The 27,099-nt window shown below is 40.9% G+C and overlaps 3 protein-coding genes across 4 annotated transcripts in view; 1 reads left to right on the plus strand and 2 right to left on the minus strand.

Annotated features, from left to right (window-relative positions):
• The window catches only part of LOC135472971 (katanin p60 ATPase-containing subunit A-like 2), a 30,095-nt gene extending 20,262 nt beyond the window's left edge, over positions 1-9,833 (minus strand). For both annotated transcript variants that reach the window (XM_064752724.1, XM_064752723.1), the window contains exons 1-4: positions 9,711-9,833; positions 8,637-8,707; positions 8,125-8,291; positions 5,731-5,785 (exon numbers count right to left, since the gene is read on the minus strand). In XM_064752724.1, the coding sequence (XP_064608794.1) occupies positions 5,731-5,785; positions 8,125-8,291; positions 8,637-8,707; positions 9,711-9,764 (347 nt within the window). In that variant the 5' untranslated portion in view covers positions 9,765-9,833. The remainder of the gene's footprint in view (positions 1-5,730; positions 5,786-8,124; positions 8,292-8,636; positions 8,708-9,710) is intronic.
• Positions 1,057-4,935, minus strand: LOC135472313 (uncharacterized). Its single transcript, XM_064751769.1, has 2 exons — positions 4,528-4,935; positions 1,057-2,682 (listed from the first exon to the last, which is right to left on the minus strand). The coding sequence occupies exons 1-2, from the start codon at positions 4,933-4,935 to the stop codon at positions 1,801-1,803; spliced, it is 1,290 nt and encodes a 429-aa protein (XP_064607839.1). The 3' UTR covers positions 1,057-1,800.
• Positions 9,834-13,322: 3,489 nt separating the features above from the next.
• On the plus strand, positions 13,323-16,369 carry LOC135473187 (uncharacterized). The gene is made up of 2 exons (XM_064753030.1): positions 13,323-13,424; positions 15,056-16,369. Exons 1-2 carry the CDS (start codon positions 13,323-13,325, stop codon positions 16,367-16,369), a joined length of 1,416 nt encoding a protein of 471 aa, XP_064609100.1.
• Positions 16,370-27,099: the final 10,730 nt, after the last annotated feature.

A 27,099-nucleotide genomic window follows, 5' to 3' on the forward strand; every position in this document is an offset into this window, starting at 1 on the left:
CATCCATTTGACAGGTGACTGGGAACGTGGGCTGGTCGAAATACAGTATCCCCGGACCTGGTTTAATGTGCGTGCGGGTGAAGTGTGGTATACCATAGACTCCCCAAAGGACTCGCACCACGCTTCACATAAGCTAATATTACCAGCCGGCTACTACCCTACACCCGCAGACCTGGCCTGGGGGTTGACCAAATTGTTAAGCCAGACAGAGATCCGTGATCTCAAGGAGCACGCCGGTGACTTAACGTTCGGGTTCGACGATGTGCAGCGGAAATACAGCGTGCGGTTTAGGAAACAACTGGGGCTTAGTTTCAGTCCATGTCTACAGCAGCTCATGAATTTAACGTACGAGTGGATCATGGGACCGGCGGACCTAATGTATGTCAGTGCCGAGGATTTAAAGATCAGTACACCCACAGTACAGCTTACCGACACGTTTAGTGGTGGGGTGTGTGAGCAACACGGCTTTTGACGGGGATTACACTAAAAACCCGTTCCGTTTCCAACACTACTACACAAACTTTGTCGCCTTGTACGTCGGCGGACGTCAGATTCCGACCAAGCCCCTGACACCCAACTTTGAAAACGAGAATTTCATCCGAACGTACATGAACCTCTTTACCCACACGGGGAAAGCGTTTCACGATGAGGGACACAATATCAATATCAGTTTTGTTTCGACTTGACCCCCAGCCTCCACAACGATCACCAACTGATCACCAACCCACCCCATCTCCAGGGTGAATACTTCGATTCCTACGGACTCCCACCCCTCTACCCCGATATCACCGCTTGGTTTAACCAGGGAACACACCACTGGACGTGGAACGATCGGCAGCTGCAGAGTCTGTGCGGTCAATATTGTGTGTATTACTTAACCCAGCGAGCTCGAGGTCGTCCCATGGATGTTATTGTACATACGTTGGACACATCGTGTACGACCTACGATAACGACTTACGGGTGTTCGGTTGGGTGGATCGCCAGTTTGGGATCCATCCCTTGTTTTTTTTCAACACCCATGGACTGTCTTGGGCCGTCGTTGTTGGGGGGGGGGGGGGGGGGGAGGGTGAGCCGTACTGTTGTAAGAAGGACTGTAAGGGTGGGTTTGTGTCCCGCTGATGCTGGAACTCACACTCTCATATCGACACCAACGGATAGCCCTGGGAGCGGATGTAAGCGTCGTTTGTGTCCACCTCCCGCCGTAAGTCTTGGGGGCTTAACCCCCGCCGGTCATTGTAACGCACCTTCCCCGGGGCAGGGTGATTCAGGTGACAGCCGTGGTAGTGGGAATAACACCCATGGAATTGGAAAACAGTAGGCTGTCCGTTGATATAGGCGAACCCGTCTATGGGGAGTTGTCGGTCACCGATCCGCTTCTCGGTGTGGTTCAGTCGGTGACGGATCGATACCCCCATCTGGTGTGACTGCCAGTCCAGCCATTTTTCGGCCACACGGGTGGGGGTGCCGGAGGGAACGAACATCTCCCCGCCCCGTCGTCGCCAATGGATGCAGTGACCCGCCGGCATAGGTGAGGCGAGGCAGTACAGGTACAACGCGTTGGCATCGAACCCCACGATCTGCTGACAGAGCTTTCCTCCCCATATACGGGTCACGCCTCGTTCGTGGTAGCGGTGAAAAATGATGCTCGGCCCAGCCATGATGTTTTTCTTGAGGCAGTCGTGCATGTCTTTGTCTTTCTCACCGACGAGCGTGAACACGGACCGTAAATCGTGAAACAAGTAGCGGAGAGTAAGCCCTGGTATGCTAATACAGTCTTTGAAGACATCGACATGCATGGTTCAGTAGAACACCGACATCTTCTCCGCAGCCTCCATGAAGGGAATGACGTCTAGGTTATTATACCACCGCAGCAAGTCTTTGACGGCACGCATGCCGTGCTCTCGCCACACCGTCTGTAGGGTCTTGTACTCTGCGTACGTACACGGCTGGTGGGTGAGATCATTGTCGAAAGCATGTTGAGGTGGGAGTACCGTTTCCTCCAACTGGGCCAGGGAGTCTATGTAGCTGTAACAAAATTTCCCTTCGGTGATGCGGCAGTCGTAAGCTTTCACCCACTTGTCGTAACTGTAATTCGGGGCCAGGTAATTCCGAATGTCCAGAAATTTCAGCTGCGGTGTGGTGAGGGTCATGTGATTATTGTTCCGCTTAATCACATACTCCAAATCACGGCTCTGAACCAGGTGTGGATAAAGCTGCTGTTTGATCAAGTTCAGGTCGTAGTTGCCCGAGTTAAAGCCGAGGACGGGGAGCTGGTTCATATATTTGACGAATCTGTCCCGTGCCTGCCGAGTGTAAGACAGTTTCGTCTCGTTGGGATTGATCCGCTTGTCTAACGCGTCCAGGATGTAAGTATAACGCTCGCGGAGATAGGCGCTACTGATCTCGCTGATTTCGTTGAGGTAAGCCATCATTTGCTCGACGAGTGCCTGGGGATCACCGGTCAAGATGAAACACATGGGGTGGTCATAGTCTGGTACATTAGAGTTCACATCATTGTCACCGCTAGGCAAGACATCCTTGCGAGGTTGTATCGGGTCGGGTTCGAACTGGCTCGCCGGTTTCTTTTCTTTCAGCGATTCGTCTGCCTCTAGACTTACTCTAGCTTTACTTATGCTGGGTTTGTTGTTGTTGTTGTTGGTGGTGGTAGATGAAGCTGGTCTCTGTAACATAGAAGTGTGTAGACGTTATAGCCTAAGTAGACCCTATACATGTCATCTACATGGAGTAGAAAAAAACACATCCACGTCACCTACATTATTACACGCAGTAGACCATATCACTTCAACGAGTCGTCTATAACCTAAAATTTTTTTAATACATAATACATAGGAACTATCCAGATAGGTAGGTAGCCCTAGCATGACACACTGACCCATTCCCTGTTCGTAATTGTTCAGAATACATATTGTTGCCAGCTGTGGTTAACCACAGCCCGACTGGTTGGTAACACTGTATACAAGACCGTTTACGGTGAACAGCACGGTCGGTTGGATGCTATGCCTGCCTGGCTGACAACAATGTTTAGGCACGCTGGCAGGCTTGTCGTCGCTCGACAGCCGTGCGGCTCACCGGACCAATTCCGTTGACGTCCGCATCAATCATTGTTTTATTCAAATTTACATAGAAAAGGCACCAAATCCAGAGAATATGACCACAGAAACGTGTTAGGCAACATATAGGTAACAAAGTAAGCTGATAACTTGGAGGCATACAGTTATGTAGCACTCGCTGCGCCACTGCGTCAATCTCAAGTATCGAAAAATGGACCATTCATAGTACAAAGAAACGACAAGCCGAATTGCCCAACTGTAGGCCCGACAAGCTCGCAAGCATGTCCCAGAGTTCGGTGAAATACCCGAGAGCTATCGTCCCTTATCACTGTCAAACTCTAATTTGTTTGCAGTTTTTTTAAACATGATTACCTGTTTCATTGTCCTCAATGGTGATGTCCCCAAGTAAAATGAACAGAAACAGACCAAGTTTAACATAGCTTATGAAATCTACAAACCCATTTTTTGCAGTTTCAGACATTAAAAGTGTTGCAACTTGGACACAGACCCCCATTACAACTTCCGTTTTTCAGTAGGGACGATTGTAGTTCTGTGTATTTTAGGGTGTAAAGTCTTTTTTTGCTGCCAGCCTGCCGTTTTTGGTGTACAAGTGCATGCTTGGTATCAAAATGATGGAAATTGTCTAAGCTTTGGGCAGGTATGAGTTTTAATGGTGAAAGTTTGAAATTCTGGGCGAGAGGACACAAGGAGACAGGTGGTGATGAGGCTGCGAGTGACGTCCCCTTGGCGTTGCTAGGCACCCCTCCCAGCTGCCGGCATGTAAAGGTCCAGATTTTGACGGTCAACCTATGTCAAGATTTTTACAGCTTCTTTCTCTCAGGCTGGGCCAGGTATGCACCAAAGCTTATTGGCCTCGGAATGTTTGGGACTGAGCTACAGCGCTAAACGTTAACATTGTCGCTTATGGAAAACTAATGGGGGTCTGTGGCCACTTGAACCGACCATATTCCGTTTATACTTGTGGGCTTAGATGAGCCACACAGCGCCATCTATGATGTCCAATAATTATTATTTTATTCCATTAGTATAGTATCCAGTGTACATGCATGTTTGGGTGTGGTGTACAGCTTAGTCGGGGTAGTCAGACACGAGTAAACCAGGTCACGGTGATCCATCCATCAATCAATCCACACCTCAACCACCAGGCAGGCAGGTAGGTAACCCCCAAAAAAATCGCACCGACAGGCTCTACGGTTCATAACACCGACCCTCTGCCTGCAGCAGTGAGCCTTCCTGGGCGAACATTGTTACAAAGACACGCTGAGCGATCCTACCCTACAGCCAGCCAGCAGTCAGGCAAACCATGTTGTTGGCTGTGGTTTGTTTTGACACGTGGTTTTTTGTTTTGACACGTAGTTTTTGTTTTTGTTTTGATTTTTTTCAAAGGTAATTTTAAATAAATAAAAATAAAAAATAAAATAAAAAAGAACTTACCTGGCCGTGTTCTCCACGTTGATGGGTACGCCAATCCCACAATCTGTAGAAAGACTTCTGGCAGTCTATACAATACCACACACGTTCTTTGTTTGTTTCATGTCGCTGTTGGTGGTGGATCAAATTTTCCCGGCGAAAAAACGCCCGACGACAGGTTGAGCAGATGAATCTTTTCGTTTGGGGTTGGTGTGTCCGCTGGTGCCGAAGCCAGCTATCTCGCCGAGTGAAATTCTTGGTACACACCAAGCAGGTGAACAGCTTCTTTTTCCCCACACCGCTTTCACCAGAGACTTCGTGGACGTCGTGCTGTGTTTGGTGGCGTCGCTGCCAGTTATCGTGCCGGGTAAACCCTCGGCCACACACCCTGCAGGTAAAGGTTTTCTTCTTCGTGTCTTCGTCTACCTCCATACCTGCTCGCTCGCTCGCCCTATTCGGGTGATGTGGTCCGCTGCTCCCGCGGTTGTCTTTTTTTTTTTACCTGAGACACGCGTAGTGGCGTAGTGATATCACCCGTGACCTAACCACTCACATCACCATCTGCCCACGCTAAATAGTCCCCCTTACATAACCCGTTCTCGCTCGCTGATTGCTCCGTTTGCTCCGTCAAAACTTACATAACCCGTTCTCGCGCGCTGATTGCTTCGTTTTTTCCCGGGATCCATTGGTCAGTTTTGGGGCGAATCCCGCGCGTTCATTGGTCCGTTTTGGCGCCAAAGAGCTCTTTCCGAGCTGTCCCACTCAACTTTACAAGCCTCCGTTTTGCCTCCGTTTTTACTCCCAGCCCATTCCTCTTGCTCATTGGTCCACCCACACTCGCACCACACATACCACACTCACACTCACAACCAACACACCTGACAGAAAAAACCCGTGACCCCTCCCCCAGAGGTCATTCACCCCCTGCCGGCTGCCACCGGCTTGTAACGTGCAACCAACGGCGTTTTAGTGAGGATCTACATGGATTAGTGGGTGTATAAATCACCGTTCTATCAGTCCCTGCCTGGGGAGTCTACCCAATGTGACCAGGTCCAGCAGCCAGGCCTTCACTGGGGATTATTGTACAGCTGGGGGCTGATCACTCTCCCGTCATCTCCGGCAAGTCAAATCTGATAAACTTCACAGCCAGAAATTTTCGGCTAAACTCTATGTGATGTAGTGCAGACAAAACACTATAACCTACCTAAAACAACGACAACATCTTACCTGTTACCACGGAGAACTTTCTGTGGGCCTGTTTTCCTATCTCCTGCCATGCCAGCTATAATAAAAAAAATACATTTTGTGACAATGCATACTTTCATAACTTCAATACAAAATAACCATTCATAAATTCCAGAATAACTTATAACTGAAAGTACATCTAAAATCTTTTTTTTAAAAACACATTTTATGTGTATTATTACAATTATTAAACATTAAGATATACAATGACGTCAAGCATCATTATAAAATGTACTCATTTCATAATGTTATGATGACAGATGCATTGTTTATATTGTTGAATTTATTGCCAAAAACACATGACTTTAAGGTAAAATTAACTTTTAAAATGAACTGCTTGGTTGACTTACAACCCAATGTTAGGGTTTGTCTCCATTTATTATTTGTCTTCAATCAAATTTCATTATCAAATGGATCACACTGATCTTAGGACAAAACAATCTACTTGTATACACAATTTCACTCTCCGTTCCAAAATAAATAAATAAATAAACAAATAAATAAACAAAATAAAATTAAAAATGAAAGAAACCAACAAGCAAATATTACTGAACATAATTTACTGTGAATGATCTGTTATCTGCATATAATACGAAATTCACACACATAAATCAGGGTGCAAATATGTACTTGGTTATACCAATCAAACCAATGTTAAGAATCAAACCAATGTTAGCGGATTGAGAATATGCTAGTATTATCAGAAAACTGCCTTAAATATCTCAGAATACATAATTTGTCAAATGACTGGCAAGTGATGTCAGTGATGTAAACATATACAAATCCATCAATGCATTCTGGAAAGTATACATATACAAGAATACACAAATATCAGAACTGGAAGAACATCTTAAAGGCATATGGGCTTATAGCCATAGGACAACATTTCTTGTTCATGCAAAATCAGGTCTAGTCTGTGTTCTTGATCTCTTAGCCAATAGGATAGAAGTTGGACATATTACTTCATTTCAGTCAACAATGTGACGTCACAGTGAGAAGTCATAGATGAAATAACAGAATGCAACATATTTAGCATTGCACAACAACAGATTTGTGACATGGAAGTCCTAATTTATTGCAGCGACAACTGTTGTGAGAGCAAAATTCACCAGTACGCATAACTAAACAAAGGAAGAATAAGACGAGATGGTAAAAAATCAATGCTTATGTGCATCATTATGTTTAAAAGTCTTAAAATTATGCATAGGATGTGTACAAAAACCTGATTATTACTAGTAGCTATCAAGTTATATACTCAGACCTGATATCACAAGTACATTAAAAGCAGGAAGAGATATTAGTACTCTTTTATGAGAAGTTTGGCAAGAGCAGGGTGGGTGGGTGGGTGGTGGAACAAACTATAGTGAGACTAGCAAGTCATGAAATAATGAGGTAACCAATGAGGTAAGGTAGGGTGGTGTTTGCAAGGTGGGTCAAAAACTATCCATAGAGAATTACTTGTAACCAAAAACAAAAGTCTACCTGGAGGCCCTGTGTGAAAAATTAACATGGATGAAATCATAAGTGAGGATAAACCAAGAGAATAATTAATGTCCTAAACTATATCAGATATTACGTGTATTATAACATTCTGTTTTGCAATCATCGAAAACAGAGAACAAAATATGAGAAGGTTATTTTTTTTACAGAACATCAGGTCCAAAAATCCTGTAACAAAATAATAAATAAAAGTAGGATAAAGTGACACCAATTTTATTGTGTGTTTTAGGAGTAAATCAACTACTAAAATATCCAAAAATGGAACAAAAAAAAATAGTAAATGCCCCATTTTATTTTATCCATTCTTGATGTTCTGGGGATTTTCCTGTTTCGCAAGGCTTTCCAGTCACACAAACTGGATTTATCTTAAACAGGAGTCACTGGTACATTCCACACTTCTCACAAATCGAACCATTTTTTTTTCAGTTTAATTTTATACCTTCGTCTGACATTGAAAAAATATTTATTATGCCCCTAAAACAAAAGTTTAAATTGGCATGGCCAAAGGTGAATAAACAATCTATGACTTGTTACATATTCTACTTCTACAGGGGTTGAAGGGCTTCAAATGATATTGTTAACATTCTATTCTACAACTGTCAAGTGTAAGTTTTCAGAGAGCAAAAAAGAAACTACCCGAATTCCTCGACTTTTTCGCATATGACAGAGCAACTTTCAGAGCAATATATGCACATCTGATTTTGGACAAAAAAAATACATTGGTTGGGTTGGACAGTTTCAGGGCTTCATGAAAAGTATCATTTTATCAGCCAACACAGAATAAAGCCATCAGAATGTGCTTGAATAAACACCTTACAAATGCGAAAAGGCTGAAGAATTACACTGGGCACAAACTCTAAAATCTATCATACATACCGCTTTGTGTTGTCTTCTTTGTGATCTTTGGGTAACGGTTAAATTTTACGAAATAGTATGACTCATACTCCATCAACACAGTCTCCAGGTCTATGTTATCACACACTTCAAACCTACTCATGTCCAAGTTTGTCTCCTTAGCTAAGCTAGCTGCCGATTCCAAGTACCTGAAAGGCATAGGTTATAATTCGTAATCATTACATGACATTTTGTAAGACTTTCTCATTGTTAAAATGATAGTCACTATTTTATGCAATTTCATTCAAATATCCCCTCAAAATCTAAAACAGCTATCTAAGTTTTACATGAAGCAATTTATCTTTGTATCAACCTTTTTATTAAGCAGTTATTCTTGTATACAGTCGACATATTGTGACGTTTGCCCTGTTGATGCCTCAGTGGTTTGCTTTTTTAGCGTCACCAAAATCACAATACTTGGCCAACTTTGGACTTTGCCTGCATCCCATTGATAACTAGCAACAGTAGTGTTATTTGAAGGTTTAAAATCTTACCCCTCCTCTGTAAGGTAACTCAGAACCAAGATCAGCAGATTTTTTCGTCTTGAGTCTGTTCTTAGCTCATCCTGTAGAAAAAGAAACACACCAATGCTACAACCATACCTTGGATATTAGAAGGTCACTTCCTGAAGTCCCAACCCGAGTTAGAGTTTACTTAGGAGGAAGAACATGAATGCTGAAGAGAGGGGAAATTATCGTAACATCCTCAAAATTAATTAGCAGTACTACAAAAAGAATAATCCATTTTTTCCTCATAAACTGCCAACAGAACAGAAAGACTAGACAGGTTAAATGTGTATTGTGAGGTACCCCAAGCCCAGCTGCTTGTTGACAATAGAAGGAGACATTTTTACCAACTCCAGGGGTGTGTCCTGTTACTCAATAATAGGTTTATTTATTTATTTGATTGATGTTTTAAATTGTACTCAAGAATATTTCACTTAAATGACGGCGGCCAGCAATATGGTGGGAGGAAACTGGACAAATTCTCGAACACAGAAAGCATAAAAGCATAGCTGCTATATTTTATTTATTGATTTGTTTGATTGGTGTTTTATGTTGGATTTTGGAATATTTAACTGGAGCTTTCAGGGGAGATGTTGCTGTCACATAATAGAGTGAGTTGCGGAGTGGGGTAACCTTTATCGAGCAACACAGTTACAAGAGTTACAGAGAGAAACAGCATCAAATGTGTCAGATTGACAATATGGAAAAATTTACCCCTTTCACATGTGCATTAAATCTTCCCTAGCATAAATCGATGTCAGTCGCATGTTCATACAAATTAACTAACCTGTTCTTAGTTTGGCCTAACCAAAAAGAGTCCATTGCAATAACACAAAATGACAAATACGGACAATTTCATGGTCTGTAGCACAGCAGATGTACTGTGAACGCCTCTCTGACTGTCTGTCAACCAGTGCCAAAGTAAACACGTTGTTCATGTCTGCGATGACGACAACACGGCACTGAATAATGTTTTAATTGACTATCGAGCCAAGTTTCTAAGACGCACTTGAAAATATCTGCGACTGCCATGCTCTTATCTTACATCCATCTGTTACTTACAGCCTCTCTGGCTTGATTTGCCGTTCGAATGGCCTGGTAGCTGAGTTCCGCCATGACAGAATTAAGCACATGAGACCACGAGTAAACGCACCACCTCAATGTTTACGGTCGCGAAGACGATTCAATATGGCTGAATTACCCATCATCCTTCGCGGTAGTTGGCTTAACTGTTCGCATATGATCGGCCAATATGCATATTTCAAACGGTTCAAACAATACGAATGTATTATCCATTTTGTTGCTTATAACTGAAAGAAGAGATCTTGGGAAAGTACGGCCGGTAATTTAGGTTTTACAACCTTTACAGTTCTGAAACCAGCAACTTGGCAATATCAAGGACGACAACTCGGCTACTTTTATCAAACTGTGTCTTTAGAGTGATCCCTCTTGAATCAGAATTTGGTAGGTGTCGGAGACTGTGCGTAGGCCTAGCAGTTGTTCTATTATTTTGATAATACGTACACTTCTCAAAGTGGTGATGGAAATTGAAAAATTGCATTGCCATGACCAAAGTCCTGGGCAGCACTGGAGACGGCAGAGAGCTGGTGGGTATAAGAGGAGGCATAAGATTCCCATACAGAATATTCTTACGGAACATATTCTAGACTAACTAGAACTACTTCCTATATACACTAGTTTTTTTTTTATCCCAATGAATAAAAGTCTACGCAGCTAATGCACCTAATTTAAACTGGATTTGGGCACACGATCTCATTTCATGGCTATGGGATTGTGACAGTCTGAGATTTTCCTTTGAAGACAGCACACACTGGCTCATGATCATGAAATGAGGTCGCAAGCTCGAATCCAGCTCTACTTAATTCTACTTATGAAGTGCATGAGAGGTTTATCCTCGGGGGGCACGCTTTGGATCACTCGGCCAGCGAAGGTCAGTGGTTTCGTTTGTCATGTCGTGAATATTTATAGCACTACGGAATTTAAAAATTCTGCTGTTCAACCGTTCTCTGTTAATTTCTTTGAGTGACATTTAGAAGTTGATGAGGGATACACCAAGAAGTATAGCCTAACTAAAAATCAGTCTGAAAGATATTGTATATCTGTTAATTCACCTTAGGTAAATACACTGTATCCAAACAGTTTTAAACGAATGTATGTTGAAATATTAAAATGGCAGGAAATTATAGCAGCTTGTAGAAGAGTAACTCAACGCAGCATTATATACTTCCAAAACATGTATTGTTACATCTACCTTCCAGCCCTAGACAAGGATTTTTTCCGCTACACGTGGTACGTCATGGAATGACGTATACATGTACAGTGCCGTGTACAATGACGTCATATCGCATTGTAAACACAATACCATGTAGGTAGGACACAACGATTTCCCTTCCTCTTAAAGGGCGTTGTATCAACTGGCGAATAACAAAATAACTTGTGACTTCTAATAAAGTAATACATATGGCAAACTTTCAAGCTAACAAAAAGCTTGCTCTGGTAAAGGAACAGGTTGCATTAGAGCAGTTCGTACAAGTGCGGATTTGTCATTCATTTGACAAGTTAAACAGTGCTTTACAGCTTCTTCCACATCAGTATCCACTTTCAACCACCAATACAAATCACGTTGTCTCTCTTAGTTTTGTCAATGCTTTGGTGATTGGCATGTGCCAGTTGCAGCACTTCGGGAACGACAACTTGACTACCTCCGAAACATTGTTGTAAGCAGACAATTCGTCACGTATCGGAAAGTACGACTGTTGATTTACATGTTTGCGACATGTCTCTTTGGATGCCGTAGAACAATTTCACAAACATCGTCACAATCTTCCTCAATGGCAGGAGTAGAGGTATTCATGGATAGTGGCGATAACGAGTCAGCGACGTTATTCTGCGTACCCGGCTTTAGTGAGTGAATGAGTGCTTGGAGTTTAACGTTCTACTTAACAATTTTTCAGTCATATGACGACGACGTACCCGGCTTGAACGATAGTGCATAATTGTAATGCGTCAAAGGGGCATTCCATCTACAACAGCCTAGTCAGAGCTTGGTGATCTGCTCGCAATTCGAACTTGGGACACCATTAATAAGTATGCCACTTTTCCACGGCCCACACACAAGCGAGTGCTTCACGTTTACCTGCGGAATACTTTATCTCCTATCTCAAAAGCGGCAGTGCTCCTTTTTCTGGAACAGGTGCATCGGTAAGTGCTTGTACTAGTTCACGGTTAGGGCGAATGCCCTGTGAATTAATCACATAGCACAGAATACCAAGTCGATCAGTACTGAACTAGCATTTCTCATTCAAGGTGATGTTCGCATTCTTCAAACGCTGTAGTACTGCGCGTAAGTAATGGACATGCTCAGCTTGTGTTTTACCGTATACCATGATGCGGTAATTTTCTCAATAATATCGGTCTCCTCAAGACATTTGAGTTCTTTAGAAACAGCGTCGCGTATCGCAAGAGGGAGTCTGCGTAACTTCTCTTGTACTGGAGTGACATCGTTTGAGTAGTGTAACTGGTGATGCTTGGTGCATTTGAATTGCATGGTTCAAGTGCTTCTCTGGCCAAATATTTATGAAACACTTTCAAACTAAGCACAGAAACATCAGAGGCCGTATCAAACGCTAAGTTCAAGAGTTCACTTTTACCACACATTGTACAACCTTTTTCATAGGATTGACAGAAGTAAACTCTAAGAACCAAAGATAACATAATGGTTCAAGATAGGGTTTACGCTGAATAACACTATTCAGCTCCTATAAATTAGGAATATCCAAAAAAACAAAATCTTCTGCAATTTCCGTTAGCTTTGGTGTGCTAATATTTGTTAAGTGATGTTGAATGAGGCAAACGTGATGTCGAGTAAGGCCGTCAAGTAGGTTTGAGAGTGCTGCAATCATTTTTGGCTATATGCGTCACACGAAGCAAAGTGGAAATCACAGAAACCTTATTGTTTCAATAATGTCCTCCAAAACTTACAATACCGATTTCAATACACCGTAATCTTGTACTATTCGCCAATTTTCTTCACTACAGCGTATAGAGATAGGCCTATATAACGGTTTTGGTCCAGAATAAGGACTTTATGTAAGCAAGGACAGTTGTTGAATGAACTGACTCCACGTGGGTAAAATGGTGTGTCCAAAAATATTTTGTATTTTATTCTCATTATGTAACTGTCCTTGCTTACATAAAGTTAAATTAAACTGGCTTACGGTTAATACCTTTGTGACGTCCGCTAACCACTGAAATTTTAAAAGCACACGCACACGCACATAGTAAGATTAGTTAGGTCTATACATGTTTTCTGACCTTATCACTTAAAAATTCGTTGATGTTTAACGGGTGATCATGACATTTATATGAAAAAGCAGTCAGGTTTTGGAGCCAAGGAACACTGTTCTTAAAGAAAGTGTTAAAAAACAATATCAGCAGTAACGTCATCATTGACACCACTCACATTGTGAGCATGAACTAACGTCACAGACGTCTATTAAACATCACTAGGGGCAGATAGCCGGGAAGAAAACACTGCTTTGTCACGTCATAAACACTAATCTCTCTTCAACTTGGATGAACCAATGAACGTCTCCGAATACTGATTGTTACGTCATCGTGTCGGCCACTTTCTATGATGGCAAAGGAATAAAGATGGAGGTGGGCGGCGTCGTTCACGTCCAGACACGGTCTGGGAGGAGGCACAAGTACTTCACACGCAGTAAATCTAGTCTCAACTCAGATGAGCTGCTAGAGGTTTGTAGGCGATTTTAACCAACATTCCATGACAGCACGGACAGTGTGTGTCATCAAAAGTGTCTGACGTATGACAGTCAAATTCATAGGCCCAAACTCAATAGGAATACATGTGCACGGTATCCTCCGATAGCTATAGTATTTTCACATTTCTACAATTAATAATTGGTCTTATTTCAGATCTTTTCCCGCCCAAGACAGCTGGGATCAAACTTGTCTATTATTAGTTGTTTTAAGTAATATTTTCGCTTTTTGAAGGTATATTTATCATCAGTTTGTATGGTTAAAATACATTTTTTACCCCACCATGATGCTGGTCGTCGTCATATAAGTGAAATATTCCTGAGTGCGGCGTAAAACACCAATCAAATAAACAAATAAAACACAATCCACTGCACATCTTTAAACCTAAATTACCATTGGGCCGGGAAACTATACCACTACGTTAGTGTTTGCTCCTTGTAAAGCCGTCATGGTGATTTATATGCCAGTTTCAAAGGAGATGGTATACATAATTTTTAATCAATACGTGGAAAGGTCTGTCAGCAACATGCGAATGGTCGTGAGTTTCCCCCGGGCTTGGCTCGCTTTCCTCCCACCATAATGCTGGCCGCTGTCGTGTAAGTGAAATACTCTTGAGTACGGCATTAACCTCCATTCAGATAAATAAATTAAATAATTCTTGGCATTTAACGTCCCTTTCAACAATTTGTTTTGGTCAAATCGCAAAGGTGCTCCTATCTACAGATCGGTCATATACCCAAACGCCATTCACATACCGAAATGAATTCACAACGGTGACAGGATGCTACAACTAGTCACTCCTGTCTGACAAATACGTAAAGTCAACAAAACTTAACGTTGATCGCTAAGCAAAAGGAATGTGAAGGCTGCAGCCTAAGTCTAAAGCTTAATATAACGACAGGCACGCACCAATGCATTTGTTGGTGAAAACAATACCTGAAAACAATGAGTAACTCCATGCTTCGAAAAATCCATTCTGTTACTATTCCCAGATATAAAGAAATTTATACGATGTTGTGATGCAGGTAATTAATTATTCCCTTTCCAGCGACAAAAATTGCGTGTGCACGCTGCTATGACTCGATCCAGAGTTGAACGGATGTTCCGCTTACTTGGTCAAAGCCCAAGTCAGTCGTGTCGTTCAAACAAAAGACGAGGACAGCTTCCGTATATCCCTACTGTATATGGCGTTGTTTCTTATGAGGGAAGGATGTCATATCTAGTGCCATGACTGGTGTCAGGTCAGGTGTCAGGGCATGATGCTCCAGTGAGGCAGCACTATGAAAACAATATGATTTCACTATAGCGGACAATAATACTGTTGTGATATTACCGAAGTAATGTTAAAAGCGACGTTATACGTGTTCAAAGATGTAATTAATTTCCTCTTTTATCGTCTTACTCAAGAATGTTTCACTCACATGACAGCGGTCATGTTATGGGTGGAGGAAATTGGAGAAACCCCTCTGAGCTGAATTTAAATCTGCGACCTCGTCTTTCAGAATACTTAGACTGTTGTTGTATATCACACTTAGCAAAGTTTCAGTCTTGAATTTTTTCGTACGTTTTCATTTCTGTATAAAAGAGAATCTTTGTTACGTTTTAAGGGCAGTGACATTAAACAGCCAAACAAAGAAGAGTCGACGAGAAAGGAGGGAAAAGAGGAAGCCGATAAGAACACGAGTAATAACATTGATTCTAAGGCGAACCGGAAGAGGGGTCATGGTTACCTTGCGCATGCTCCATTGTCTCCAAACAAACCTCCTACCAAAAGCTGTCGGGACATTAAGAGACACGTGTCTTTCATGGATGACAGGTCAGCATCCACATCCAGGGTGTGCTTCTCGAGCTCCACGTCAAGTCTGAACAAAGGTGAGATGAGCAAGCACACTTCGTTTAGGAAATCTCCGACGGCACTAACCAAAGATGACCACGACATCTGTCAAAGTGAATCGGAGATTTCTTTCAAGATTTTGGATAGTTCTTCGTCTTGTGCTAAAACCAGAGGCCCGGGATCTCCACCAGATGCCGGTTTGAAGTGGTTGAATTTCCGGGACGCCAAAAGAGATCATCACAGTGAAATATTCAAATGCGGCGTTGAAGGAGAGCGCAGCTCTGATTGGTCATCTCGGGCGATCCACAGTCTGAGCGACGTTGACATCCCTAACGTTTCCAGAAGTCGCGTTTTGCTAAACTACCATCAGGACGGGTCCATTGATCTTTTGGGGGAAGGAGAGTACGGATATGTTGTTAGGGGCATTTTGAAGGGGGCACGAATGGACACGGACATCGTAGCCAAGTACTTCAAGAAGGACCGTTCCTCCCTTGAAGACATCTTGGACGAGGCTAGAGTTCTTCTCTATTTACAAGACACCGGATATGTGCCAAGAGTGTACGGCCTGATAGAAGCAAACAGGAAAGACTGCGATCCGATTTTAATCCAGGAATGTTTTGGGGATGGCGTAACTCTGGACGATTTGCTAGATCGAAAAATTTCCAAGAAAGTATGGTTAAGCATTTGCCTGCAGGTAGCCAATGGCCTGTGGAAAATACACCAGAAAGGCGTGCTGATAAACGACATTAAACTAGATAACATTTTAGTGGACTACAAAGGCGACATACAGCACATCCGATTCATTGATATGGGCATCGCCACCTTCCGGTCCAGTTATGTCAGCAGTGGAACGGAAGCCGCTATGGCTGAGTGCAGCCATCTTGCACCGGAAGTTCGGAAACTCAAGCCCAGCTCTCCCAAATCCGACATTTACGGGCTGGGATTCGTGATGAAAACAATCGGACGTCAAGCTTTCATAGAAGAACTTGTGGCTCTGGGCAACAAATTGATGTCGGATAAGCCCAATCAGCGGTGCTCCCTACCTATTACTATAGCTCGACTAAATTCCCTTTCGCGAAACGTGTAAAAAAGAAAAAAAAATGCCTCCTCAAATTTCAAGAATGGTCATTATATTTTATATTTGAAAAAATAGAAAAAAATTCCAAAAGATCGTTCATATCTTAATCCAAAAGGAAGAACAATTTCATCATTAAATTGATGTATTCATCAAGCAATGTCATTACAAGAGGCTTCCTGTGTTTCACTAAATAAACTTTACGAGTGATTTAATGCCGTTCAGACTTTTTGTTTTATAGTCATTTTACATTTGCAAATTGGGTGGGTTTTTTTTTCGATAGCATGCCTAATACTTTAGTTCAGACATAGGTGTGAAGATGAGGGCATGCGTGAGATCCTCAGTATTACGGGAAGTTACTACAGTTATATTCATTATGTTAGGAAACTTATACGCAAGGCCATTGCACAATGCTGCTGTGACATTTTTGGCATTAACATAAACGATGCAATGCTAAAGTTCTAACCAGTCCTGTTGTAACATAAGCTCGAATTAAAATAATGCTTGGATGGCGAATTTGTAAATTCCCCCATGCCAATTGTTGAACTTCTTTGTGACAAAAGGCTGCCAGCGGTGCCCTTTTCATGAAGACGTTCATCAACATAGGGTGCAAATCTGTGCAAATAAATAAATATTGAGGTAATATGCAGTGTAATGGTCAAAATCAAGGTAGCGTGATAATTAGTATCTTCTCATGTTATTGCAGAGGTACCTTTTGCCGGAATGGTTATCTGCTTCAGGTATCTAGGTCTGCGGATTTTATGGACGAGGCCTTTAATTTTAGCAACCCTCTCTAAATCTCCAGATTTAGCATACACTATAGTGTTCCGATGAAATGTGAATAGTCAATTTTTGTCGTCGAAAGAAATAAACCATATCAACTTTAGCTTTTCGTTCGACTAGTCGCAAATACGACAAATCGCAATGCTATTATCCTCACTTTGTGGTATTGTATTCACACCATTCTCGTTCTTTACACCATTCTCACCTGCAGTTGTCTTCTTACTATTACCACTGTCTGAAGTTGTCTTCTTACTATTACCACTGTCTGAAGTTGTCTTCATGCTATTACCACTGTCTGAAGATGTCTTCTTACTTTTACCACTGTCTAAAGATGTCTTCTTCACTATTACCACTGTCTGAAGTTGTCTTCTTACTATTACCACTGTCTGAAGATGTCTTCTTACTATTACCACTGTCTGAAGATGTCTTCTTACTATTACCACTGTCTGAAGATGTCTTCTTACTTTTACCACTGTCTAAAGATGTCTTCTTCACTATTACCACTGTCTGGAGTTGTCTTCTTACTATTACCACTGTCTGGAGTTGTCTTCTTACTATTACCACTGTCTGAAGATGTCTTCTTACTATTACCACTGTCTGAAGATGTCTTCTTACTTTTACCACTGTCTAAAGATGTCTTCTTCACTATTACCACTGTCTGGAGTTGTCTTCTTACTATTACCACTGTCTGCAGTTGTCTTCTTACTATTACCACTGTCTGAAGATGTCTTCTTACTATTACCACTGTCTGAAGATGTCTTCTTACTTTTACCACTGTCTAAATATGTCTTTTTCACTATTACCACTGTCTGGAGTTGTCTTCTTACTATTACCACTGTCTGAAGTTGTCTTCTTACTATTACCACTGTCTGGAGTTGTCTTCTTACTATCACCCCCGTCTAGAGTTGTCTTGACGCCGTTCTTTCTTTTTTTCTGGGTTATCATAAGCCCTTCTCACTTCCTTGAGCCTTTTCACACAGTTTTCGCTTTCCTCATTTGTCTATAAGGCATTCTGGTTTTCGTTAACTCTGTCCAAACCGTTCTGGCTTTCATGAGTTTCGTTCAAATCGCTGTCGCTTTCTTCACATCGTTTTGGCAATCATCTCGCCTTCTTTAGCTCTGTTCAAACAGTTTTCTGGACTTCTGTTCAAACCTTTCTCAGTTTTATGAGTTCTGTTCAAACTGTTCTCCTTTTCTGGAGTTCTGTTCAATCTGTACTCACTTCATGAGTTCTTTTCAAACCGTTCTCGCTTTCTGGAATTCTGTTCAAACGGTTCTCCATTTCATGAGTTCCGTTCAAACCGTTCTCGCTTTCTGGAATTCTGTTCAAACCGTTCTCGCTTTCATGAGTTCTGTTCAAACCGTTTGCGCTTTCTGGAGTTCTGTGTATTCAAACCGTTCTCGCTTTCTTAAGGCCTCTCCAAACCGTCGTCGCTTTCTGGAGGTCGATGGCTGCAAACTGTCTACGTACTTGTCGTTCTGGTTTTCTAACACTGTTCTCGCTTTCTCTAAACGTCTCTCTGAAGAACTCAACGCTCTGATACACGTACCGTATAAGGACAGATCTACTTGGGATTTCTCCACTCTCTACTATTCCTCATGCGGATTTAATACATAAAATTTCATCACTAATTGTTTCGGTGTTCAATAAAACCGGTCACCGCTATATTAACGTCAAAGGCTACAAAGCCTTCTTCAGTTCCTCTGCGTAGAAGGATTAGCATGCATGGGATGTTTCCATGTTCATTGAGTTGCTTGAATTTCTCATTTACAACATCTATGTGAAATTTGGGGAAACCGTATATCAACAGTGTATAGGTATTCCGATGGGTACAAATTGTGCCCCCTCCCCCTCTCCTCCTTTTGGCTGACATTTACCTGTTCTCATATGAATACGACTATATGCAGAAAACTATTAAGGAGTAATTATCACCAGGTCGAATCTTTCTCATTTACTAAAAGGTATATTGATGATCTATTAGCGTTAAACAATCCAGATATAGCAAAGCCTGTGAAAGATATTTAACCACCTTCGCTGTATTTAAAGCAAGCCACAGGTCCCGAAGGGTCCTGCATATTTCGTGTACATGTCTCACCTTGTAGCATTTGTTCGATCCTGCGTGTTGTGTGACGATTTCAGTCAACGTCACAAATTATTACTGCAAAAACTAGTGTGTCAATGTTATTCTATCAAACGCTTTCACTCATAAGTTTCAGAATGTTTTAGAATGAGTATAATTCTCTTGTAAGTAAATATGGACAGAACGTCCAGAATCTCTGGAGCTTTGCTTCATGATTGTGTCTAATTCCGCTTAACCCGGGTCTAGGGGGCTGCATATTCATCGCGTTGAATTAGTTCGCCACTTTGGATATATGAACAGTTGCAATCAAAGCGCAGCTGAGATACATATTTTGTTATCGACAACTGATATTTTAGCATGGTAGGCCTACACAATTTGACTCAATCGCCTAGAATATACTTTCCTTCTTTCCAACATCACTGAAAACTGTTGACTGCTTCTCTTTGCATGATTCCGTCCTATTTTCGTACTTTATATACTTTCTTAGTTTTTTGATGACTTGTGTTATATGTCGTTTTGAGAATTGACCTTGCGATTATTGACCTGGAACGTCCTTATTGGTTGACGGCTGGTATACGAATGTCTGCCTTGACGCATAAATTTACATAATTTTTGTCTTCTGGCGATGTTTAGCATCGTTCTTGCCTACTGGTGTTGTAGTCCAACTCTCCTCGTTTTTTGTTGTTTTCTCCCTTTTCTTCTTGCTTTGTTTTGTCTTCAGGGAGTTTCTCTGGTGGAAAAAGCATCGTCGATACTCATCAAATTTTCATGAAAAGACGGCATTTCATGACGGCCTTTTCAGTCGATAGAAGGATAATCACTTAGTCCTAAAGGCGCTGCATTTATTTCCTGATGCTTTCCCAACGACCTATGGTGGACCTGAATTAAGGCGAAAAAGCATAAGAAATGGCTTCAATGATGTAATCAAAATGTTAACGGCGTGAATAGAACTTTATCTAATTCATATGTTTTACGGGATGTACGGTCATTCTCACAACGTCAACATTATCTAATCATTTTAATGAACAATCAAATTCTAACGCTAACAGTGCCCGTATAATATCTATATATAACATAAATGTGGTTAAATTATCGTTTCATCAAATTCAGAAAAAAATTCAGACATATCAGACAATTATGTCTTTTAATCGACAGGAATGTGGAGCTAAGGCAATCCAATGTATTATGCCATTTCATGGACTGAACTGTTACAGTATAAGTCATGTTGCAAAATACTGACCGTGTAGAGAGAGCTCGTAATCGTACAATTTTCTCTTCCTTATACACTTTTTTTTTATCTGTCAAAATATTTCGCGCAGCGTCGCGTTCACGCCTCTATAATTTTTGTACATTTTCATAATTTTCCATAATTGATGAATTTGACCTCGACGAGATGCATATCTAAAATCTCACCTGGTGACACTTGTAAGAGCGTTGTTCACGTCAACATAAATATATATATTTATATATGTATATATAAATGGAACATGGAAGATCCCAACCATATCGTAAGTATATATGACAGGTGATAAGTAGACCCTTAGTCCCTTAATAGTGTTAATTATTCCTTTGCCATAAGTGCACTTCAGATTTCTATAACATACGTTTTAACGGCAGTTAAGGGCTTACTTAGTTAAGTAGCACTTCATAAAACCAGTCTCAGAATGTGAGAACAAATATACACCGGATTTGTGTAGTTTCTCTATGAATATAAAGAGAGAAGAACAAAAACTGTTATTCGTTGTACTTTCAGAGGCAGGTTTTGCATTTCGTATGTAGAAGCCCTTAGCTAAGAGCGTTTTATATCCCTACAACATTCGTTGTCACGCTTACTTAGTTAACCCCGTTTCATGACATCTGCCCCAGCCACTCATGTTTTCAATAAAGTTAGAAACATGTTTATTTTGCTATTGATGGGTGGAGGAAACAGTACACTTGTAGAGTCGGGATGAAATCATCGGACTGGTTCACCTACCTCAAGAGCTGACATATTGAAGTCTCCGAGGAAAAAAGATTGAGTGAATGCTTAACGCTTAATGTCTCGTTGGAAATATTTCAGCCATTTTTTATCGTGGCCACACCGGAAGTGGAACATGTGACCTCCTCTGTCAAGCTGTATGGCCTGGTCAGCACTCTTTCCAACATTTCCTTGTTTATTTGCTTTTGTTTTTTACAGTTCTGTAGTTTAACTACAACAGTTTAAATGAGCCAAACAATAAATAACGACAGCTTTCGACAAATCTAAAAAACTAAAATTTGCTTGCCTTTACATAACGTCAGAATTTATGCCATGAAGAGTCATTTGATATTTTAATGATATGTATACTGATTTAACGTTTTAATGATTTTTAGCTACAGAATATCACCTTGGTGCACCTTGGTCTCCATGGTGATATATACTTTGATGAACTATTACACGAGCTAATGACGTCATGGCATTATTAATTCATTCCGGTCGTGCCTTTGCGGCGTGACGTTCGAAAAAAATGGCCACGTGATCATAAGGCAAATCTGAGCTATTCTTTTCTCTTTCTTTTTTACAAAACCCGCACTGAAAGTTGAAGAGAAAATGTGATCATGGTTGAATATTTATTGGGCTTAATGAGTTTAGTAGCAGATCTGCTCACAATTATGAGCAATGGTATCACTGGAACACTGTTTTCATTCACGAATTAGGCGTGGAAAACATCTGGCCACTCACAACAATGCAATGTTGAAATGTCACCAGTAGGCATGAGCACTTTCGTGGATGTGTGTCATGTTTGTATGCAGATTATATTTATACTTACACTAGAAAAAAACAAACTCACGCACGCTAAGTGGATGTACTTATACGGGTTGTGTGTAACTAGATACCTGTATTTGAATCTGAACTAGATAAAATGATGTATCCTGTGAATAACTATTGCACAGCAGGTAAAAATGTCGCTTTAGTGGCCATGTCCTATGGGTGATCGGATCATTGCTATCATTTTACGTATTGCGTTCATGGTAGCTACACCGAACATTTTTTGTCATTTTATTTTCTAGCGCCTTTCACTCACAATATGACAGGTAACACTAACCTTCGTAAATATATATATTCGCGAACGTGTAAGGTATCTTGATAAGAGCTTTCACTATTGAAGACCATATATAAGAAGAGCGAATGATAGTATAATAGTATAGTGTCATAACAGCCTATGTGTCAAGGCATTATATATAGCTTCTATGATTTACCCAATAATGCTCTTTTTAGACCTGTCACGATTATAGTTTGTATTGAACTTTTGGCAGCACCAATAGGCCTACAAATAGATACTTTCCTAAGGATGTCCTGTTTTACACGTGTCTACTTAATACGATATTTATCTCTTAGAAAAGAATACTTTACACTAGGAGTAAAATAATGTCCCCATCCACAGCTGCAATGTTCACCTTCCCCTAAAAACATCACGAATATACTATTAGGTATAATCTAATCTTTGAAAAAAACAAAAGTAAAATTACTATACAAATGTATTAGTACTAGTTATCTATAAATATTCGACAACTATGTGTACATTTATAATTTATCACAATGAGGCCATTGATCAGAAAAGCATTCATGTCATCTTTTTGTTTTAGTCAAGTGTAAAGGGTCAGGGTGTATGTCTTCAAATGCACACTATATGATGGTGTGCTTAATGGTCAGCTTTGCCACCTTATGCGTTCGAAAGTCGTCCTGGTTGAAACTATACATACATGTAGATCTTTTCATAGGAGTTTAGTAACCTTGTGGTACTTCCTGGGTTGGCGTTCAGCATAAAGGGAAAGGCAAAGAGCTGTTTGGCAAGTGTTACCATGGTGTGACACTGTGCATGGGGCACCATAAATCTATAGTGTGTATAGGTGTGTTGTTTCAATGAGGCATCATTGTACATATGTTCGTTTTCGGCCGCCGATCTGCTGCAAAGAGGTGGGAATGTAACACGGAAATAAATAATACTGTAATTTGTTGTTTGCCAGGCTTGTTTGTTTGTTATAGGGATTTAACCTCACTTTCATTTTTATCTCAGTCATATCACGATGATGTCATTGATTATCAATAACCCTATCTCTCCCAATAGAGACATATACGTTCAAGCTAAATGTTTACCTTTTTCATATTGGGGTTTCAACTCAATTATTTCATGAATGTTTAAATGTCTAGTCAGAAAAGCACCAACTTTATTTATAATGAAAATTCCAAATGCAGAAAGAAAGCTGTGCATTGAGGCGCCATCTAAAATCTAGTTAATAAGCAACAAGCCATACAAACAGCTGGAAAAAAATTCTGTATTGGATGAGGGGTGTGAAAGATTCAGTTCTTATCAACTTTCCAGACTTGATAAAGCATACCATAATTATAGCCAGCAAACTGGTTGTATGTGACCGCTGCTTATGTCTGCTTGCCGGAAGTACAACACGCACATTACTGATCACCGACATGTATACAAAGCTTGCCGGTCGTTCACACGTAGCATTAAACCTTGCTAAAAGTGGAAATACAAGTCATGCTGTAAGGGCAGCAAGCCTCTGGACAAATCCGCTCCACTTATGTATTTATTTATCAGCGGGACTCGTGTGCCATAAACAAGAACTGTACTCCAGGCGAATCCAGTTGGAAACAGACGGGATCTATGCGCCTATGGAGCAGTCCACATGTAGAGGCCACATAACACGTTTTCGTGATGTGTTTCACTGGAAAACACCAGTATATGACAACCGTATTTATATCATGATTTCGTGGGAAGACAAGTTGTTTTCATAATTACATTGACCTTGGGAGCCACACTCGTGCTTATAAATTATCCCCTGGTGCAGCATTTAGTGTTATGGCAGATATAACATATGGTTCTGGTTCCTTATTTTAAAGTATTTATGTGTGCGCATGCTTACTGTATATCGTCGTACTTCACAAGTTCAGTCATATGATGACGAGGAGCCATCAAGGGTGTGTTCAAATATTGCGTTTTCTTGTGGCAGGCCGAGTCCATGCCGCCAAAGTACTGCCGCCAGTGAAGTATCATGCCGAAGACACCAGACATGACACCCCATCCAGTCACATTATACCGACACAGGACCAACCAGTCCTGTTTCCTTGCTCTGACCTCTCACTGCTCAGCGCCAATCGAGGCAGCAACAAGTACCGTTTTTAAAAATCATGCAACCATGCAATATATGGTTTGGGGAGTCATACCGTATATACAGTGTAACACGAGTCAGGAGACCCGGTGATCAAACCCTGGTTAGGTCATATCAAGACTTTAAAAATGGTATTAGCGGCTGGCTCTCTTTGCGCTTGGCACTGAGATGTTAGAGCAATGAAACGCAACTGGCTGGCCCGGTGTCAGTATAATGCGAAAGGACGGGGTGTCATGTCTGGTGTCTTGGCATGATACTTCAGTGGTGGCAGCACACTGGCGGCATGGACTCAACCTGCCACAAGAAAACACAGTATATGTACACACACCTAATGAGTCCTCACCGTCATATGAATGACAAAGTGTTAAGTACGACTTCAAACCCAAAGCATACTTACATGCATACATTCATACAATGTAACATGAAGTAAACGGGTTGTGGAGTACTGTAGCTCGTGTAGGCTACTGCATTGGAATTCTAGTATGAAGTAAATGGTTTCAGCTATACTCTTGTATATACACTACACAGTGTATATCAGTGAACTCCTATATCAGTAAAACGACAGACGTTTACGTTCGTTTAAGTACCTGTTATGAATATTCATATGTTTACGCAAGTAGGCTTGTGAAATAAAAGTTTAAACTAAAAATGAATCTTAACTAGACTAGTACTGAAAGTATTCGATACAGTTATTCATTCATGGACGCTAATGTAAGTGTCTCGACAAAGATTCGTCACGCCCGGGAGAACATGTACTACTTTTCACAATGAAACAATAGCGCAGTTATTAATCAGAAATTATCTTGTAATAAAATTTCCGTGGTAATGCGATTTTGAAAAAAAATCTAATTATATTCTATAAAAGACATTTTGTTCATATGATTTAGTGTATATGAACTATTATCAATTAGTGAATAATTAGCTTCGTCCTGAGTTGTCCATGACTAATCACAGAATGATTACAAAATCACGGTTGGTAAATGTAACGTTTATTATATAACTGTACGTTATTCAGTACCAATAGCGACCTGGTCATGCGTGGGCACTGCACTTGTCTGACAGACACCTAAATAGGCAGGCCTTTATGGTTTGTTAACTGGGTAAGCCGATATGTACTCTTCAGGATAATAGACATATATGTCTATATTTGCAGTTGCATAATTATTGGCCTTTAATTCTACATTTGTGGAAAGCTCTACCAGGTCGAAATTAGGGAAGTCCTATATACAAAAAATGGAATAATGCACACGTATATGATGACGTACATGTAAGGGACACGTGTCTGGACGATGGGGACATTTCTTGTTTAATGCAACTCAGGTCCAAGCTGGGAAGCCTTGACTTAATGATATGTTATGTTGCCGTTATCTCTGACGTAGTTTTTATATGTGGTGCAATGTGACTAGGTTGTCATATCTCGCACGTAACACTTTCACGTGAATCATAAGTTGTATATTATTGAATCTGTTGAGTTTTCCGTTGGGCTTCATCAAATACATAGTTGAATACTTTCCTACGGGCAAGGGTTGCTGACAGAGCTTCTCACGTACGTTCGGAGAGAAAGCCTGCATAAACAATATTTTAAAGTTTCTGACTAGGTATGGCACATCCTGTTAGTGGCCATCCAGTAAGACAATGCAAACTTGATGCAGACGATCGTTTCTTATAGGATATTCGACAATACGAAATTAGGCAGACATACAGTGCGGGATATCCATCACTGATTTTCACATGGTTAGTAAATCTATAATTCTTAATTACCAGCAGATTTATCCAATATGTATCTCTGATCAGTATAAATACATTTACAGGAAATATACAATATACATAAGTGTGCTCAACCTACACCTCATGCTGATCATGAATCAGAGTAGAAACCACCGTGTTCTGGAGGATATTTAACATGCAGACAATAAAATAATTAATTTCTTTGCTAAGTCGACTCCATCTCAAGCGTCATATTACCTTCTAAATTTAAAGAATGTTGTCATGTTTGTATATATTGCAATGAGCCAGTACTGTAAGAATGTGAATGCCGGGACTTGTAATAAGTCCGCCATTTTGGGGACAGGTTCACAGGACAATGGCTATAACTGTAGGCTCTGGTTTGACGTCAAAGGAAATTAACCGACCGACAATAAACAGTCTTTTATTTCGTTTCATTTGAATATAAAGTTTAACTGTAGCTATATAGAAGTGGTATTATTCAGGAAATTTCTGGAATGTTGTCAGAAACAAATATCCAGATTCTTTCTCATCGATCTATGGATAAATTACTTAACTGAAGGTTCTACATGTCGTCGTCGAAACAGGAAATCAAATTGATCTGTCGCATGCCGACGTCATTATACAGGTACATATCATGCAGGGCTGCCCTGCATGTGCAACTCCTGCTCACACATACACTGTCTTTGTACTCTGATTTGCGTATTTGTTGGTGTTTTAGGCATGAAAAAGGTTCCAATACAAGATGTTGACCAGATTTACTCCCGGAAAAAGCCGGTTATGGCTTGAGGCAAACCATCCCACTTCGTCAAGAACTCGACAAACCTCCACTTGCTCCTACCACCTATGTTTATTTTTTGACTTTGACTCCCTTTCGCTTCCGTTTCGCAGCCAAACACTTAACTTTTTCGTTACAAAGATTTTCCCGTAACAAATAACTTAATGCATCAAGGCCATGCGGTACCTTTCCTATACAACGATAACTCGGGCCCAAGCTGAATTGAATGG

Source organism: Liolophura sinensis, chromosome 8 (genome assembly GCF_032854445.1).
Source record: "Liolophura sinensis isolate JHLJ2023 chromosome 8, CUHK_Ljap_v2, whole genome shotgun sequence".
NCBI lineage: Eukaryota > Metazoa > Mollusca > Polyplacophora > Chitonida > Chitonidae > Liolophura > Liolophura sinensis.

Excerpts from the sequence above, each read along its gene's own strand:
- LOC135472313 (XM_064751769.1), bottom strand. The coding sequence starts at position 4,935 with ATGGAGGTAGACGAAGACACGAAGAAGAAAACCTTTACCTGCAGGGTG. Across the intron at positions 2,683-4,527 it reads AACGTGGAGAACACGGCCAG|AGACCAGCTTCATCTACCAC; the intron begins GTAAGTTCTTTT and ends TCTATGTTACAG.
- LOC135473187 (XM_064753030.1), top strand. The coding sequence starts at position 13,323 with ATGGAGGTGGGCGGCGTCGTTCACGTCCAGACACGGTCTGGGAGGAGG. Across the intron at positions 13,425-15,055 it reads ACTCAGATGAGCTGCTAGAG|GGCAGTGACATTAAACAGCC; the intron begins GTTTGTAGGCGA and ends TTACGTTTTAAG.